Below are 19613 nucleotides of genomic sequence, written 5' to 3'. Positions count from 1 at the left end.
CTTCAGTACTAGAATTTATTTTGGGACGGGCAAACTAAATCCTTACTGTCGTCAAGTGAGGCTCGGGTTGTTGATCATTCGATAAAGGCGGATGGCGCCTGCCTCCATCTGTCTGCAGAAGCGTTATACTTGAATCCGCATCATTCTGACTGAGCTACAATGTGCATGTGCTACCGCAATTTCGACTTGCCCTAGATGTGTGCTGCAGTCCACTTCCACCATGCAGTACTAACGCTCTCCTGTGAGAGCTGCTAAACCCTGTTAACGTATAGGTTTTACGTGTCTTGTTGTTCTGAAATTGATCTGCCATTCATTAGTGATAGTTCTTACTCCTATAGTCGTCACACCCTAGAAACTGGTCTTACCATACTCCTCTACCAGGTGAAAGTTACATGGGCTGGCGCACAAATATGTCTGTTCCTTCTGACCTCCCCTCGCCGTTGGGTATTACAACCAATAATAATGTTGTATGTAAGTCATTTGTGGAAAAAAACTAACTACTCGATTAATCGTTTATAATCGCCCAGTGTTGTCCTTGTTCTACTGAATGGTGTCAGCCTCTTGTTTTTCTATTCATTTACATAAATAACTTCACATATTGGTGGTTAAGTAAATTTGTATTTTGTTTTATGAGCGACTATGATGTTGATAGATGAAATCTCTGGAATGTACGTGTTACTGTAACGTGATTCAATTTGTTTACAGGACCGTCTATGGCGTAAGAATCGCACACCTTATCAGAACTGCACAGGCGTTGATTTGAACCGCAACTGGGACTTTCATTTCGCAGGTGAGAAATTTAATTTCTGCAATATCTTCCTGATTAAGTACGACCAGTTTATTTGTCTCACGATTTACAAAAAGTAAAGCTTATAGTGACCCATTTAATTACCAAGGCAGACATCCTCGAATTCTTTGGAATGTACTATGTCCAAGGACGCCGCTGCAACCACATTTTTTCGTTGGAAATCCTAAGAGAAATTTTAACGAGTCCACAGTAGATTAAAGCTAACGGCTTTACGACAGTGATAACGTCGGTTCCTGACAGATCACCGAAGTTAAGCCCTCTTGCGCTTGGTGGGTCACCATCAACGTCTGACGAGCGCTGTTGGCAAGCGGGGTGCACTCAGCCCATGTGAGGTCAATTGAGGAGGTACTTAACTGAGAACTAGCTCTGGTCATGAAATGTGACAACGGTGAAGAGAGCGGTGTGGTGACCACATGCCCCTTCATATCTGCATCCAGTGATGTCTACTGGCAAAGGATAACGGTGCGGCTTTCGGTAGCATTGGGCATTACAAGACCTATTCGGACAGAGCTCGCTCACTCTCTTAATATTTTAACATAGCATACAGAGGCATTCCTAGATATTATTTTAAGAAAATAATTCAGTCGACGTACTGAACATGTATTTACTTAGCATGAATTTCAACATAGTTTAGGATAATATCATTAAAATATTTATTAATTATATTTCAGCTATCCTCAAAAGTTTGAACATAAAGGGTCCTGAACCACACATATATAATAATTCCGAAATATATTTACAGAATACGTAAAAATTGTATGTTTCCGGTGTTTAAGTCTTCGAGAACGGTAATGCTGTACTGCTTCACCGTACTGGGAGACAGACTTGTATGTTCGACTAGTAAACTCACGTTCCATCCGTTGTGAATCGCCGTGTGTTTCGGTATTCGGCCCTCTTACTTGATGAGATAACGTAAAGGCAACACAATAAGTGATTTGGTACTAATACCACACAAAATCTTTCATTTACCCTGCTACGGCAATGTAATTCATGAACCAAATTACACCATCTACCTAATAGGATGTATCCCCATCCACCTACGCTCTGATAATGTGTCGTGTCGTGTTCAAACACGACAGCTCATATTGCCATTCTGTCACGTCTCTATATCGAACTATCTCAATGCAGTGAATTCATACAACAGACAGGCACATACGCACCAGTTCACTGCCATGACTTAGTCAGCGGTGGAAGGCCACGTAACCATATAGTACCAGTTCTACAATTTCTACAGTGCTCCAAGACGACTAGTGTGATCTTTTAAGGGTGGGACTAATATTTATACCGTGATCTTCCATATAGCGAACTTGAGCTTTTTACCCTGTAATGACTGCATAATCTTAAACTTCTTAGTTATCTCCAACCTCAATAATTTCCTACCAGCTCCCGCGATCACCCACTCATGAAGTACGAAGTATTACGATTTGTGACAGTGTTTCGAGTTCAAAATTGTTCAGGCTTTCGTGACCAGTTGTTAACAAACTGCCTATTCGCTTCTGTCTCGCGATCTTCGGCCGACGTTCATCTGATGATTTTACTGACGTTTCGCCAGCACGAGTGGCTGGCATTGTCAAAGCTTCACCCTCCATTGCCGGTGGTGAACTGGACCCGAGCAGTCGCAGTCGTCTAAATCACGGACTTCCTCTGTCCGGAGATGGTGGAGGCTAAGCAGCGGTGCTGCTGTTCCTCCTTTGACAGCTCTGTTGTCGTCAGTGTGGCCTCTCGTTGGAATGGGCCTCTGGCTACTTCGCTAGTTTTAGACTAGCGAAGTATTCGATTGCTAGTAGGTCTTCTGGGGCAGGCTGCCGCCTGCCGGAGCGCCACTCTTCCTTCACCCACTTCTCTGTGACCTCAAAGATGTGGTCCCAGTCCGAAGGGGTGAAGATGGGGCGGCTATTCAGCAGTATGAGCTCCTTTCTCGTCACCTCCATTGCCGGTGGTGAACTGGACCCGAGCTCGCGGCCGCAGACTATATGTACCTGGCGCGCCAACGTCCGAGGGCTTCCCCGCGGTCATTTCCGGTGCGGTTCTCCTCCTGCTACCTGCGAGGGTCGTTCGCTGCAGTACGGGGAGGCAGGATCCGTTTACCTTAAGGTTTTCTTCTTTCTTGTTGAAGCTGTTCCCGTGTTTGTGTATTTCTACAGCTTCTCTAAACAAGCGGGTGTGATAGTGCTTCTCTACAGCCAGAACTTCCGTGTCGGTGAATTTTATTACATGGTCGGTCTCACTCAGCGCGCGATCTGCCACGGCCGATTTCTCTACCTGCCCCAGCCTGCAATGTCGCTTATATTCTTTGATCCTGGTGTTGATTGATCGTCCACTCATTCCGACATAACCTTTCCGCGTGTACATGGTAAGCGGTATATTCCTGACATTGCAAGTGGGTCCCTTTCATCCTTTTCCGATCTAAGACATTCTTTGATCTTCCTTGTCGGTTTGAAAATTGTCTTTACGCCGTGTTTGTGCAATATACAGCCGATTCTGTCCGTCACTCTTGGAATATATGGCAGAAAGGCCGTACCCGACATTTCTTTTCCTGATTTCTTACTTCGCCGAGTGTTTGGCTCTGTTACACTTCTAATACAATTTGTGGAGTACCCATTGCTCCTCAGAACACTTTCCAGATGTTGCATTTCACGTTTGAGGTGCTGCGTCTCACATATTCGTCCTGCTCGCGTTACGATCGTATGAATCGTGCCTCTTTTCTGGCTCGGGTGGTGGTTGGATAGATTGTGCAGGTATCGGTCCATGCGTGTCGGTTTTCGGTACACGCTATGTCCCAGTTTAACGCCGTCCCTTGTGACCAGCAAGTCTAGAAATGGTAGTTTTTTGTCCTTTTCTACTTCCATGGAAGATTTTATGTTGGAGTGGAGGCTGTTCAAGTGTCTAAGGAAGTCACCGAGCTGTTCTTCACCATGGCTCCACACAACGAACGTATCATCGACGTACCTGTACCACACCTTAGGTTTACAAGTCGCCGAGACCAGTGCCTGTGCTTCGAAATGTTCCACGAAGAAGTCGGCCACCATCTGACTATGAGGACTACCCAGCTGTTTGTAGAATTTTCCATTCCACGTGAAATAGCTAGTGGTGAGACATCCATGTAAGAGCTATTTGATGTCTAACGGGAAAATGGAACCAATGTGCTCCAGAGCGTCACTGAGTGGCACTTTCGTAAACAACGAAACAACATCAAACCTGACCAGGACGTCGTTTGGTACAAGTTTCAGTTTCTTCAGGTTCTCAGTGAAATGTCCTGAGTCCTTTATGTATGTGTCGGTCTTCCCCACGTGTGGCTGGAGCAGAGAGGCCAAGTGTTTTGCCAGTTTATACGTCGTTGAGCTAGGACCGCTAACAATCTGTCTTAGTGGAACGTTGTTCTTATGGAACTTAGGTAATCCTTACAGCCGAAGTGGTAGTGCTTCCGTGTTGCGAGGTTTCTCTGTATGTCCGCCGGCAGACAAGACGCCTTGATTAACCGATCCGTATTCCGTGTGATACGCTGCGTCGGGTCTGCGCTTAGTTTTCGATACGTCTTCGGATTCCCCTTATCGGCAGGGAGTACCAATATACTCCTGTCGGCGTTAAGATTTTTAATAGCTTACCTCTTCTTTCTTCAGATTGTAAGCTGGTGGTTTAGCTCGGCGCAGTATCCTGGCTGTTTCAGTGCGTATTTCTTCTGCCCTTTCACAAGGAGGGATCCGAATGGCGAAATTCCCTCTTTTTGAAGAACAGACACTTCCTCTTTGTCAATTGTCATTCAGTGAGGTTGACCACTGTTTGTGACATTTCGGGAATCGCCTTGTCAGTCTGCTTCCCGCATCCTTCAAACTTTTTCTTCTGTCGCTCAGTTCAACGTTCGAGTTCGTTCTGCATGCTCCTGTAAGTGATGCTGTCGATCTTGTCCCAGTCGTCTCGATGCATTCTGCTACTTAAATGATAGAAAATGTCCGAATGTTCCTGATACATTCTTGCCAAGTCTCTACGTGTTGTATGAATTCGCTCACGAAGAAAAGCTCGTTCCATTCTGTCGTAGATACGATGCGCTTGGGTGGTGATGAATAGGCGCTTACACTTCAAGAACTTGCGTGTAGCATCTTCATCTCTGCACCGCGAAAGGAAAACGAGAGAGGACATCAATCGCGTTTTTTTCTCCCATCGTTGGTCAAGGCGTCAGTACAAATCCTCCTCCCCGTAGAGGCGTAATACAAAATTGTTCAGGCTTTCGTGAGCAGTTGCTGACAAACTGCCTATTTGCTTCTGTCTCGAGTTCTTCGGCCGACGTTCGTCAAATGATTTTACTGACGTGGAATGGCAATTTCTACGAACAGCTGGAAGGCGTTGCCATAGTTAGTCCTCATAGTCTGATGGTGGTCGACTTCTTCATGGAACATTTCGAAGCACAGGCACTGGACTCGGCGACTTGTAAACCTAAGGTGTGGTACAAGTACGTCGATGATACTTTCGTTGTGTGGCGCCATGGTGAAGAACAGCTCAGTGATTTCCTAAGACACTTGAGCAGCCTCCACTCCAACATAAAATTTACCATGGAAGTAGAAAAGGACAAAAAACTACATGCCGGTCACAAGGGACGGCGAAAAACTGGGACATAGCGTGTACCGAAAGTGCTAAGAGACAAGCAACACTACGTGAAGTAACGGCAAAAAACAATATGGGACGTACGATGAACATACCCGTTAGTACAGTGTGGCGAAATATGGCGTTAATGAGCTATTGCAGCAACCGACAGACTCGAGTGCCTTTCCTAACAGTACGACAAAGCCTACAGCGTCTCTCCTCGTGACCATATCAGTTGGACGCTAGACGACTAGAAAACCGTGTCCAGGTCAGCTGAGCCCCGGTTTCAGTTGGTAAGAGCTGAGGGTATGGTTCGAGTGTGGCGCAGATCCCACGAAACTATGGACTCAAGTTGTCAACAAGGCATTGCACAAGCTGCTGGTGGCTCGAATAGTGTGGGTCCTCTGGTCCAACTGAACCGATCATTGACTTAAAATGGTTGTGTTTGGCTACTTCGAGACCATTTGTAGCCTTTCATCGGCTTCATGTTCCCAACCAACGATGGACTTTTTATGGATGACACTGTGCCTTGTCATTGGGCCACAATTGTTGGCGACTGGTTTCAAGAACGTTCTGGGCAATTCGAGGGAATGTGATGACCGCCCATATTTCCCAACATGAATCCCATCGAACATTTATGGGACATAACCGAAAGGTCAGTTCGTGTACAAAGTCCTGCATTGGCAACTATTTCACAATGATGGACAGCTATAGAGGCAGCATGACTCAGTATTAATGCAGCGGACTTCGAAGGACTTGTTGGATCCATGCCAGATCGAGTTACTGCACCAAGCCACGCAAAAGGAGGTCCGACACGATTGACGTGGCCCCACAGGCTTTGGCTGGGACAGATACCGGGGAAAACATCAGAAAACGCCAGAAGGCCAATGCTTTGAATACGTGGAAGTTGTGGGGGGTACGGGCAGGCACCGTTTCTCTAATATAAGACCCTGTTTTACCTTTAAAATTTTACAACTTTATTAACTTGATTTTAAAATACTGAGTCAACATTCGTTATCACGAACAACAAGATCCTCAATATACTTTGTTAATAAAAGTATTTTAACATATCAAAGAAGAGCTCTCAGAATAAATTTAGAACGCTCAAAACTCAAAATCCCTTTTCAGGCAAAAAAAAAAATACAAATTGCACAATGCAGGGTTAAATAAATGATTCTAACGCCACATGTCAGTACCAAAATTTTCGCAGATATGACCTGTGATCTCTAAAGGCAATAAAATATTGATCACAAAACTTTAATTAGAACAACTTACATGGAATAAAATCTGATTGCTATCGACATACACTCAAACCCGGTAACCTCTACGATGCGAACCGTATCACAGAATATTTTCCTTAATTTTAAACACTTTACACCATAGATATCCTTACGTGTGATGCGCACTACCGCCAACGAATTATGAGAAATAAGTAAGCATAAATGTTTTAATTAACCAGGTATATCAAACTTATCCTTTCGAAATAAAAGAAAACACAATTCAACTCTTAAGCTCAGTGGTTACATCCGTTAAAAAAATCTACAATACATATCTTTTGATTTCGTCGTGGTCATGCGATGTTGTGCTCCGTGCTGTCCTTCAGAATCACACGCGGCACGGGAAAGATTTTCCACGACGAATAAAACGTTAACAGGGCGCATCCAACTTACACAACTTGCATACTAGGATTATACATCGATGTGGATGCGGCTCACAAATCTTAAAGGGGACGAGGGAGTAGATGAGGTACTAAACACATCAACTATACCGCATTGCACCAAACAGCAGTACGCTGGGGTAAACAAGAGACAAATCAACAACTGTTGTAAGGCAACCTCAACAAGGCTGTAACAAAATATTTGGGACTTTAAACTCTTGGGAGAGGCATACCTTTCCCACGCCCGGGTTCCCGGTTTCGATTCCCGGCGGGGTCAGGGATCTTCTCTGCCTCGTGATGACTGGGTGTTGTGTGATGTCCTTAGGTTAGTTAGGTTTAAGTATTTCTAAGTTCTAGGGGACTGATGACCATAGATGTTAAGTCCCATAGTGCTGAGAGCCATTTGAACCATTTTTAGAGGCACACCAAAGCACAGAATGACCTCCCAAGCTACTATACTATCAGCGATTTCGCCACGACAAGTAGAACCGTAAAATACCATAGAAAGATAATTGCAATTAACACAGTTCATAAGCGTCCGCCTGAAAACTCCACAGTCAATCTTTCTCTTACTGCAAACACTTAACAGTATCTCCGAAGTTCAGTAGTCGGTCCTTCACGTGGATCCACCTTCGATCCAAACAGTCATTCATCTTAAAGCAGCTAAATATATGACAAAGCCCATATCAACGCTCTCCTCCCAAGCAGCGCTCTAACTGGGGACTGCACTACCGAAGCAAAGATTACACCACTCACAAGTCTGATATACGCGCCAGGAACGTGCACCTTTTTAGAATTCTTACGGTCACCTCATACACCGAACATGCCGTAATTCTTTGTCGGAGTCCAAGGGCAGAACCACGAAATAACTTCCAGCCGTTGAATGACCACACGATGATCGCCGTCGGGACAACACCGGCCCTCCACACGCTGAGATCTTGGAGCGTTCCGTCCCAATCGACTGCTTCCGCAGGGCCCACCGAACAAGTTGCCTCGCCCACCGACAACGGCGTCGCTCCTCAGGCACTGTCCAGCGCTCACTCTCCGCCAGCCCCTTCTGTTGGCCCCGCGGTGCGCGGGAAGCCAACTCGCCAAAGATAAGCGGCGACCAGAGACTCCAATCCAATCTCGATATTAACATCTCGGCGAGTACTGAGAAGGCGGGTAGTTTCAAAAAACGAAATAAATTTAAATACCATGCCGTACCGGCCCTCCCCCCCCCCCCCCCACACCCTCATGAACCATGGACCTTGCCGTTGGTGGGGAGGCTTGCATGCCACAGCGATACAGATGGCCGTACCGTAGGTGCATCCACAACGGAGGGGTATCTGTTGAGAGGCCAGACGAACGTGTGGTTCCTGAATAGGGGCAGCAGCCGTTTCAGTAGTTGCAGGGGTAACAGTCTGGATGATTGACTGATCTGGCCTTGTAACACTAACCAAAACGGCCTTGCTGTGCTGGTACTGCGAACGGCTGAAAGCAAGGGGAAACTACAGCCGTAATTTTTCCCGAGGGCATGAAGCTTTACTGTGTAGTTAAATGATGATGGCGTCCTCTTGGGTAAAATATTCCGGAGGTAAAATAATCCCCCATTCGGATCTCCGGGCGGGGACTACTCAAGAGGACGTCGTCATCAGGAGAAAGAAAACTGGCATTCTACGGGTTGGAGCGTGGAATGTCAGATCCCTTAATCGCGCAGGTAGATTACAAAATTTAAATGGTGTAATAGATAGGTTAAAGTTAGATATAGTGGGAATTAGTGAATTTCGGTGGCAAGGGGAACAAGACTTTTGGTCAGGTGAATACAGAGTTATAAATACAAAATCAAATAGGGGTAATGCAGGAGTAGGTTTAATAAGGAATTAAAAAAAAGAGTGCGGGTAAGCTACTACAAACAGCATATTGAACGCATTATTGTGGCCAAGATAGACGAGAAGCCCACGCCTACTACAGCAGTACAAGTTTATATGCCAACTAGCTCTGCAGATGATGAAGAAATTGATGAAATGTATGGTGAGATAAAAGAAATTATTCAGGTAGTGAAGGGAGACGAAAATTTAATAGTCATGGGTGACTGGAATTCGAGAGTAGGAAAACGGAGAGAAGGAAACATAGTAGGTGAATTTGGATTGGGAGTAAGAAATGAAAGAGGGAGTCGTCTGGTAGATCTTTGCACAGAGCATAACTTAATCATAGCTAACACTTCGTTCAAGAATCATGAAAGAAGGTTGTATACATCGAAAAATCCTGGAGATAGTAGAAGGCATCAGGCAGATTATATAATGGTAAGACAGATATTTAGGAACCAGGTTTTAAATTGTAAGACATTTCCAGGGGCAGATGTGCTTGGGCGGTGGTGAATAGGCGCTTACATCTCAAGAACTTCGGTATAGCGCATTCATCTCGGCAACGTGACAGAAAGGCGAGAGAGGACATCAGTCGCGCTTTCTTCTTACGTCGTTGGTCAAGGCGTCGGTACAATCTGCAAATCTCCTCCCCGTAGAGGCGTAATACAAAATTGTTGAGGCTTTCGTGGCCACTTGTTGACAAACTGCCTATTGGTTTCTGTCTCGGGTTCTTCGGCCGACGTTCATCTAATGATTTTTCTGACGTTTCGCCAGCACGAGTGGCTGGCATTGTCAAAGCTTCACCCTCCGTTGCCGGTGGTGAACTTGAGCCGAGCTCGCGGGCGCAGACAGAGAAGCTGTAGGAATACAAAAACACGCGAACAGTTTGAACAAGAAAGAGGAAAGCCTTAAGGTAAACGGATCCTGGCTTCCCGTACTGCAGCGAACGACCGTCGCAGGTAGCAAAAGGAGAACCGCACCGGAAGTGACCGCGGAGAAGCCCTCGGACGTTGGCGCGACAGGTACATACAGTCTGCGCCCGCGAGCTCGGCTCCAGTTCACCACCGGCAGTGGAGGGTGAAGCTTTGACAATGCCAGCCACTCGTGCTGGCGAAACGTCAGAAAAATCATTAGATGAACGTCGGCGGAAGGACCCGAGACAGAAGCCAATAGGCAGTTTGTCAATATAAATTATTTGCGATAACAGCCAAAACACGTCTACAGAGCCCAACAGCCAGTGACGGCAGTTGGTGATGATGAATATGGTGAAGACACATGACGATGCCGATATGAATGGTGATGGTGAAGAAGATTTTCATGTCGTTAATACAACCTTCGAATGGTTGTTACTGATACGATCTCGATGGTTGCTCTGTCGAATCTAGTCAATAAACCTGGCGATAGGTGGCCTAACACGTCGTCCACAACTTCACGTAGTTGTCTGTCTGTGACGTGATGGTTTTTTTATGTTAATACTTTTGTGGAAATCTTTGCTTGATGCTTCGTAGATATTATATTCCACTCTAAATGATCTTTATGATCCTGCATGTCTTACTGATTTAACCATGTCTCAAGATCAAGCACAATTTGTCATATTGTTATATATGAAAACCGATTCTTGTCCCAAAATATGAGCGGTACCGTCTGTTGGTAGAAAACGGTGTCAGCGAGGACTTCTGTGCAGACAACTACCCTGGGCCAGTGGCGTTCTCGGAGTACGAGACAGCGACTTTCTCCAAGACGCTGACGGGGTACGACCCCGGCGTGCTGGTGTTCTACGGCAGCTTCCACGCTTACGGCCAGATGATCTTGTTTCCATATGGCGTGCCTGACGAAGTGGCCACCAATCACGACGAACTGGTGAGACCTCCTGTTCAATACTGCACTTCACTAATGAACCAAGTACTCGCTGTGAAGGTGACTTCCGCCTCTTACCGAGCCATCTCGCGCGGAGGTTAGCTCTTTGGACGGGAGGACGACGATCCAAATTTCCGTTCGGCTGTCCAGAGGTTATCCATGATTTAAGTAAAACGTTCAGGGCAAAGTCCGGTATGGTTCCTCTGAGAAGGCCGATTACCTTCCCCCCCTTTCGTAACTCGAGCTTGTGCGCCGTCTCCGTTAATCGCGATGTTGGTGGGACGTTAAACTCTATTCTCTCCTCTCACTTTCTCTCTTCATACAGCTAAATCAGGCAGCTTGTTTTCAATTATTTGTCTTCTGTAAAATTTTTCAATCTGATTTCTCTATGTGTCTACTCGTGTTAAGTGTCCATATTTTACAACAATAATGTGACAGTTGGCAACTTTCATGGAATGATCCATCTGTTGTGCAACCGAAGGTTTAGTCTATTATAGTGGCGAGGATAAGCAAAAGATTTCTCCAGATGGAGACAAACACGTCTGCTCTGAGACCAATGCCCACGCTATTACTACAGAGAAACGTCTGAGAGAAGAGAGAATTCAAATAAATGCTGAAACAATAGGAACATAGACTCAGAAGGAAATTAAATGATCAGCTAGGGCGAGGCAGTTACGGATTAGTAAAATAAAATAAAATAAAAAAATAATATTGTAACACAATTAAAGAGTCTGAACCTCGAATTTTTTTCCGTTATCGCTTATTTCAATGACGATACGATGGGTATCGCGCCACAAACTTCAGGTAAATTAAAACTGCCGAAATATCAACACTGTGGACCCTGAACAATGAGATAAACACTATGAAACACGGAAAGAGTTGTGATTCTTTCTCTTCTGGCAACGATTTGTTAATGTGTAAAACTGAAAGTTGCTCGCAACTGAGGCAATCTGTAGTCGATTGGAGAGAGTGTGGCAATCGGCCCACGATGTATCGCTCGCCGCAAGGTGGGCCGAAGCCTAAAGGATGAAAGCGCGAACCGGTGGAGACAATTTTGGACGGCCAAGTGAGTATAGTGATTTACCAAGAGCGGATTGCTGTGCTTCATGGAAGCTGAGTTTACGGTAGGGGCGATGAGCCGTGGTGCCGAAGTATACTTTAAAACATGTAGTAGGCAGCAGTGGAAGCCGAGCAGTGTTCTGACGTGCTATTAAGCCATCGTACGTCGAACTTTGCTTTCCGTTATCGCTTCTTTCAATGGCGACGCGACGCGCATCCGGCCACAGAGTTCAAGTAAAATATATGTTGCTCTGCGTGAGGGGAAGTTGCACGCTGCAGCGCTGTTGAACTGGCCGTTTTAACCGTAGTGGGCTGCGGCATTTTGTGGCTCACTGAAGGTGGAATACGTCAGCGCTAAGCGCCTGTAATTGCTGCCATATTTGGAAGGATGTGTGGTGATATGCTGATAGAAAGTTATTCTAAGTCGCTGAAAAGAAGTGGGTTTTGCATAGGTATGATGTAGAAGCGCGTCTATAAGTCTACCAAACTTCGTTCATTGCATGTGCTTCAATTGTATTTTTCCCTGCTCCTAACAGCGCTGAGTTTCATTAGCCTTATGCGAATTTGGCATGTCAGTGGCTGGTTGTTTTTCACAAAACAGCTGTTTTACCTTCATATTTGCGTTAATATTCCTCACAAAGCTTTGATGTGATCTCCTTTTTATTGAGTTATTTGAAGCGAACAGATCACAAGCTAGAAGCCACGTTGCATTGTAAGTCTCGCTGTAACTGAAGTCAGTCCAGAGGTCGGAGGTTAGTGAGGGCGTCCACCTTCAGTGGGACACCAGACCTGGTAATCCACTGTTGCGTTTACACGAATCTTCTCGTTGATCACAGCTGTACCTTATCATTCATAAAATATACACTCCTGGCCATTAAATTTGCTAAATCATGGATGCGGTGATCAACAACTGGAATGAAGACGACTGCATACTTGGACACGCAAACGATTAGCGTTTTTGTGCTAGCGATTAAAGTAGGCAGGAGTAACAACATCTACATTCTGGAGTTAAGGAAAGATTTTACAGCAGGCTTCTCGTTCAGAATTCGCATTTAACAGCGAATTTGTGAGAATGTGTTGTGCCTTGTGTAAGAAGGAGAAATGTCTCATAATTCGACAGCGGCAAGACCATGCCCTGTCGAGACTGCGGTGTTACCGCCCGCGTTGGTAGAGCGTCATGCTAATATGGAATCTATGGGTTCTGGAGAGCCATGATCAACGCCATGCAGCATTTCAATAGCCCCACGCGAAAAGGACGCTCGAGAGCAGACATAGTGATAGTTCTGCCGGAGGATCGTAAAGACAGGTCGCGTAACTTGAGTTGGGCCTCTTTGCAAGAAGACAAGTGTCCACACGGACGGTTCGACGACCTCTGGAGCGACATCGACTGTAAAAACAGCTATCGTTGTTACGGCAGTCGTGCGTCAAATGACAATGGAAGTATGCGCGTGTGCAGACTTCGAGGAGCACCAACGTTGATCATTAGAGCTCAACACCTGCCACGATTGTATGGGAAACCACTGAACACCATCATCTCCCGTTCACATAGCCGATAATTTCGACAGCAGCTGTTACATTTATGTCGTTTTATGGCTGTTAACTATCTTCCGGAGTTTTGTGACATATTTCAGTAAGATGACGCAAGACCCCATTTTGCTCCTTCTGTCATGACTTGTATAGATACAGAGGGTGTTTTACTGTTTTCGTGACCAGCACGTTCTCCATATCCCTCATGCACTGAAAACATTTGATCGGAGGCCGCGAGACTGCCACTTGGCAGTTCCTGTTGTAAACTCTGGCGTACAACTGAAGGAGCAGAGCGTAATGTGCCGGTACCTGTTATTCAAGCTCAGTTCTATTTGATGCTTAGTCGGGACGCAGCCATTGTTGCTGCCAAAGGTGTCAGCTGTATACTAAATTTCGGACGCCATATACAGTTGTATCACCTGCCCATTTAACAGTATATTCTTCATATGGTTCAAATGGTTCAAATGGCTCTGAGCACTATGGGACTTAACATCTATGGTCATCAGTCCCCTAGAACTTAGAACTACTTAAACCTAACGAACCTAAGGACACCACACAACACCCAGTCATCACAAGGGAGAGAAAATCCCTGACCCCGCCGGGAATCGAACCCGGGAACCCGAGCGCGGGAAGCGAGAACGCTACCACACGACCACGAGCTGCGGACTATTCTTCATATGATGCTCTGTAAATGCGATAAATAAAATTTACTTATTTGCTGCTTCTTCTGCCCCCTGTCCCTGCGCATATCCTCCTCCACCGTCTCTTTGTCCATGTCTTCATCCTCCTCTCCCCCCCCCCCCCCCCCCCCCTCAAGTCGTGTAAACAAAACCAGAATCTGATACTGGAATTACAGTAGTTGACTCTTCACTATCAGTAACACAAAATGGAATACTAAAGTCCTATTTTCTTTACAGCTCGAAATGGCTGAAAGGGCCCGGGATGCGTTGGCGGCCAGGTACGGCACCAATTACACAGTCGGCACCGTGCAGGACCTCCTCTGTAAGTATGGCAACGTTATCGATCCACAGAGTGCAAAACAAACTTAAATTATCTCGAGTATGTATGCAAATAACTGCAGCCTAAACCTAGTACACATGATTATTTGGAATAATATTTGCTTGGAAATAATTATTTTGTCGTAGGGATTTACAACAAAATTTATTTATCCAGGACTGTGCAATGTTATTACCTTCCTAAACAAGTACAGCACTCCGAGAGGAATGGGTAAAAGTCACTGGACAGATTGTCTCATTTGAATATCTACATTTTGACGACCGAATGCTACTGCTAGATGCGGCGTATGCCGCGAGTGTGAATACGTTGTCTCAGCAGTCTGTTACAGTCGTGTATGTAGTGAACATGGCACAGATCGTGGGCGAACCGTCTACTAACGTACTGCGATAATCGATGAAAGAGGAATGGGTTAAAGATTCCGGATTTTCTAGATGAACGATGTGGAGATTGAGTCTCCAATAACGCAGAGATAATGTTTGCACACGCTTAAGCCGCCGCAAAGGACGAACACAAGTATTTGACGAACTTCCCGTCATGTCACCGCAGATCCATACGAGGCGATCGATGGTCTCCTCACGTTAGAATCGTATTACTACCAGGTATGTAAGGAGACACGTATGTCTGAGTAGCCCAAGACCGACTGGTGTCTCTTTAATTTCCCATTAATATGTATTCGCAATTGTAAATATGAAACATTTGCTCTATATTCGAATGGCGACAGCGAAAATTTTAGCCGGACTAAGACACGAACCCGGATAACCCGCTTCAAGTGGGTGGTCGCCTTAACCCCATCGGCTGTCCGTGTACGAATCACGCTCAGATCCAAACTTCCATATGTCGTCGTCCTTGTGTCACAACCTGCGCTCGTACGTTACGTATATTCCCGTCCAGCAAGGACATATTTATTGACATTCAAAGGTCTGATGTTGGCGAATAAATGCGAAGTGGTAGTGCCTGTGTTATCAAGAAGTACGATGCAATATTTCTTCGGACATTCATGTATAGTCCGGGTTTGGCCATGATTCATGCACGGACAGCTGAAGCGGTTGAGGCAACCGCTCGCGTGTAGAGGGAAATCTGGTTTCGATGGTTCACATTCGCACTTGGGAGTGTATTTCCTATATTTCTTGACAACTGTAGCCGCTGCAGTGCCTGTACCTGCGTGCATGTCCTAAGGAACGTTACATCGTACTTCTTAATAACACAGGCACTACTATTTGATATTTATTCGGGAATAACAGGCCCTCGATTCTCAACACACGTCTTCTTCCTGAACGAGATTATGCGTAGTGTTTGAGTGCAGGCTGTGACACATGGACGACGACAAATGGAAGTTTAAGCCTGGCTGTGATTCGTGCACGAACAGCCGAAGCAGTTAAGGCGACCGCTCGCGTAAAGCGGGTAATCCGGGTTCGAGTACGGGGCCGGCACGAATTTGCAGTGTCGTCATTCCAGTATACAATCGACTGTGGTTCATATTCGCTGTTGCGGATACCTTTCCTGTATTTCTTGGCAGATGTAGTCACTGCAGTGCCTCATCCTTCGGACTTGTGTACATGTTCGAAGAAGGGTTGCACCGTACTTCTTAAAAACACATGTACTGCTATTTAGTTTCCTATAACTTTAGCGTATTTCTTGTACTTTTAAGACATTTCTGAGAAAAACCTTTTACTTAATATAAACCTAACACACTAGCACTCGTGAAAAGTGAAATAATCATATAACATAACAACTACAATTACGGAGGAGTGTTAATCAATGTACCTGGACTACACAGAGACCGGGAATCTCTGGTGTGTCTTATGCGCCCCGAAAATTTAGGGTAATATCAAACTTACTCAACGAAGAGCAGTCACAAAAAGTGGAAACGTGGAAACAAGCGCTGCAATTCCATCACTTGAGTGGTTTCGAGTATATCTGTATGACCGGTTTAAGAGTAACGGATTTGACGTACAGCGAAATTTCGCAAAGAAACTTACATAATATATGATACAACCACAGTACACTTATAGATGATGACCTTTCTCAACTGCACAAGGCAGTCACGTTCAGATCTTACAACAGCGGAAGATTGTGTAAGCTTCACATATTAAAAATAAATGTGTAAGTACGCGTGTTCTACACTATCCTTCGTCAAACTGGTTTGGATATCGCAAATACATATTATGGACGTACTAAAATATCTATTGCTTGTGCTGCAGTGAGATTTGAAGATGTTGGAAACGTGTAAATAAGGGGTGTCATCATAATTTATTGTATGAGCGCCACTAAAAATGAATGCCTTTTTCATTAAGTAGGTTATATAGGAATCACTAATTTTGCGCTCTTCCCCAAAACTTCGTCCACAGTCTATTCCAATAACAGCGTCCTACATCAACAAATGTCAGCACTGTATGTGTTCAGAAAATGGCCAACATTCAGACAGCAAGACAGCATTCTGTGGTTGAATTCTATACATCGGAATGTAAAACGCCCAGCAGTATTCACGAAAGGCTTAATAATGTTATGGAGATACTACGGTGAACTTCAGCAGCATTAGACGATGGGTTCGTCACTGTAGATACGCCAAAGGGCAAATACAGCTGGCTGATGCAACACAGAGCGGTGACCTGGAGTGACGTCACGAATCCACCGTGTCGACCAAATCATCCGTGACGGCCGCTTGGAAGCAAAAGATGACTTCCGTCTCCAATTAGTCACTGCTAAAGGTAATGCGACGTCCACAATTGAAAAACTGGGCTACTCATATGTTGCGCAGGGTGGGTACCGGAAATGTCGACGACAATACAGAGGCAAAGAAAATACACTGACGGAAAAAAAACACAACACCAAAAAGTAATTAATGTAGAGTAATGAAATTTCGGGAAAACATATATCAGCGTAACATTTTTAAGTGATTAACAGTGCAAGATCGCAGGTTAATGTAGGTGCGAGATTCACCATTGCAAATACGAAATGCTGCTGCATTAATAACCTGTGTGACCGTAATCGTGCATGCATTGCATTGTACAAGAGCTGGATGTCAGTTTGTAGGATAGAGTTCCATGCCTGTTGCACTTGGTCGGTCAACAGAGGGACGGTTAATGCTCTTTTGTGTATGACAGTGGGCTCGATTGGAGACAGGTCTGGTGATGGAGCAGGCCAACGCAACATGGCACTCCGTAGAGCACGATGGGTTACAAAAGCGGCAGGGCGAGCGTTAACTTGTTGACAAGCAGTCCCTGGAATGCTGTTTATGAATGACAGCATAACACGTCGAATCACCAGCCTGACGTACAAATCTGCGGTCAGGTGCGTGAGATAACCACTAGAGTGCTCTACCTGTCGTACGAAATCGCATCCCATACCATAATTCCAGGTGTACGTCCAGTGTGTCTAGCACGCACACAGGTTGGGTGCAGGCGCTCACCTGGCCTCCTTGTAACCAACTCACGGCCATCACTGGCACCGAGGCAGAATCAGCGTTCATCAGAAAACACAACAGACCTCCACCCTGCCCTCCAACGAGCTGTCGCTTGACACCAGTGAAGTAGCAAATGGCGGGGGTTTGAGGTCAGTGGAATTCACTCTGCAGGGCGTCTGGCTGGGAGCTGTCCTTGAAGTAACCGATTTGTAACAGTTCGTCGTATCAGTATGGTGCCTACTTCTGCTCAGATTGCTGCTTCTGATGCAGTATGAAGTGCCAAAGCCACACGTCGGACACGTTGGTCTACCCTCTCGGTAGTGCCACGTGGCCGTCTAGAGCCCGGTCTTCTGGCGACCGCACATTCTCGTGACCACCGCTGAGAGCAGTCACGTACAGTGGCTACTGTCCTACCAAGTATTTCTGCAAAATCTCAGAAAGAACAATCAGTTTCTCGTAACCCTACACGATGTCGTTCAAAATCAATAACGTGTTGATAATGGCGGCTTTGTCGTCTTAAAGGCATCCTTGACTAACATCTACTCACCACGTCGAATCTCAAAGGTAACTAACCATCACGACACTTACAACGTACATTTAAAGTAAACCTGATTTGCATCCTCATAGTGCTGCTATTCGCGACTGGCACAAATTTTCGGTAAACATCATCCATCAGGTGCAGAAACACGCCTACCAACTTACTTTTATGTCGCACAACTCCTCCTTAGTGTTGCAATTCTTCGTTCGTCAGTGTAGTTGCACTCAGTCTGTTGCAGGGCATCAGTCCGGCCCACTCAAAGATTTTTGTTCGGGGCCATCACTTTGAAGACGTGGAGACCTTAAAAAATTCCGTTCACCAGTGGCAGAGAAAGTAGGGTCATCGCTTTTACCGCAGGTGTGTACATACTCTTTTTCAAGGTGAAAAAAACTGTGGACGAAGGTGGTAATTGTATTGAAGTGTGACAAAGTAATCGTGAATATTGTTGCTGTTACCTTAAATGCGTGGCATTTACTTTTCTTGTAAAATAAAAATTGAAAAAGTTGAGGGTATTACCTTCTGACTAAGCCTCGTATTGTGATTCTGTAAGACGACACGAAACAGATATATGTTGTTTAATAATCAGTAGTCAGGTGGATGCGATTGGTGGAGGGGGGGGGGGGGGGGAGAAACGAAAGGGAGGGACTATTGATGTCAGGTGCATCAAGATTTCTTTTTTCGGATTCAATGGTGACGATCGAAACTGTAGGCCTAACCTGGTTTCTAACACAGATCTACTGCGTACGAGGCAGCTGCGTTAACCACTGCACCAGCCAGACGCAGTGTTTATCGTGGTTAGGTGGACTACCTCAGCGCGCCATTCGGCCACCCACACTCCCTCTAAGCGACACCTGTCGGCAGTCCGCGACCGTGTCCTCCACGCTCGCTGCTGTGTTAAGCCCACAGGAGGTCGAAGCAGTTGTGCATCCGCAGAGAAGGTGGTGGCTTTATTGTTGATCGAGGCAAATCAGTTATACGAACGCGTGGTGTATGTTCCTTCGAATATTTCCGGTACAACAAATACTACGTAATCGTATAGCAGATGTTACCTGCATAGCACAGAGTTCCGCTTTCAACGGGCGCAACTCCATTGGTCGCAACAAATACTTCATGTATGGACAGATCTTGATTCCGTAAAGAAGATGAATACATGGACCAAAAGATTGATTGACACTTCTCTCCACACCAGTTCTCGAATACAACTGTTACCTCATTTTTCTCGGTCCTTTGGAATGCTATTTGATTACGTGTTGAGGTCATTATATCTGCTATCGTAAAGATTGCCCTTTTTTTTATTTTCAGGCATCGAGTTAGTCTCGATC

The 19613-nt window shown here is 45.5% G+C and overlaps 1 protein-coding gene across 1 annotated transcript in view; it reads left to right on the top strand.

The window, feature by feature from the left end:
* The window catches only part of LOC126252141 (zinc carboxypeptidase-like), a 119321-nt gene that overhangs the window by 95135 nt on the left and 4573 nt on the right, over positions 1-19613 (top strand). Inside the window, exons 7-9 of the mRNA XM_049953008.1 lie at positions 706-790; positions 10545-10750; positions 14251-14335. Of these exons, the coding sequence (XP_049808965.1) occupies positions 706-790; positions 10545-10750; positions 14251-14335 (376 nt within the window). The remainder of the gene's footprint in view (positions 1-705; positions 791-10544; positions 10751-14250; positions 14336-19613) is intronic.

The sequence above is a fragment of the Schistocerca nitens genome, chromosome 4 (genome assembly GCF_023898315.1).
Source record: "Schistocerca nitens isolate TAMUIC-IGC-003100 chromosome 4, iqSchNite1.1, whole genome shotgun sequence".
In the NCBI taxonomy this organism is placed as follows: domain Eukaryota; kingdom Metazoa; phylum Arthropoda; class Insecta; order Orthoptera; family Acrididae; genus Schistocerca; species Schistocerca nitens.
This window is presented reverse-complemented; position numbering and strand designations above follow the sequence as displayed.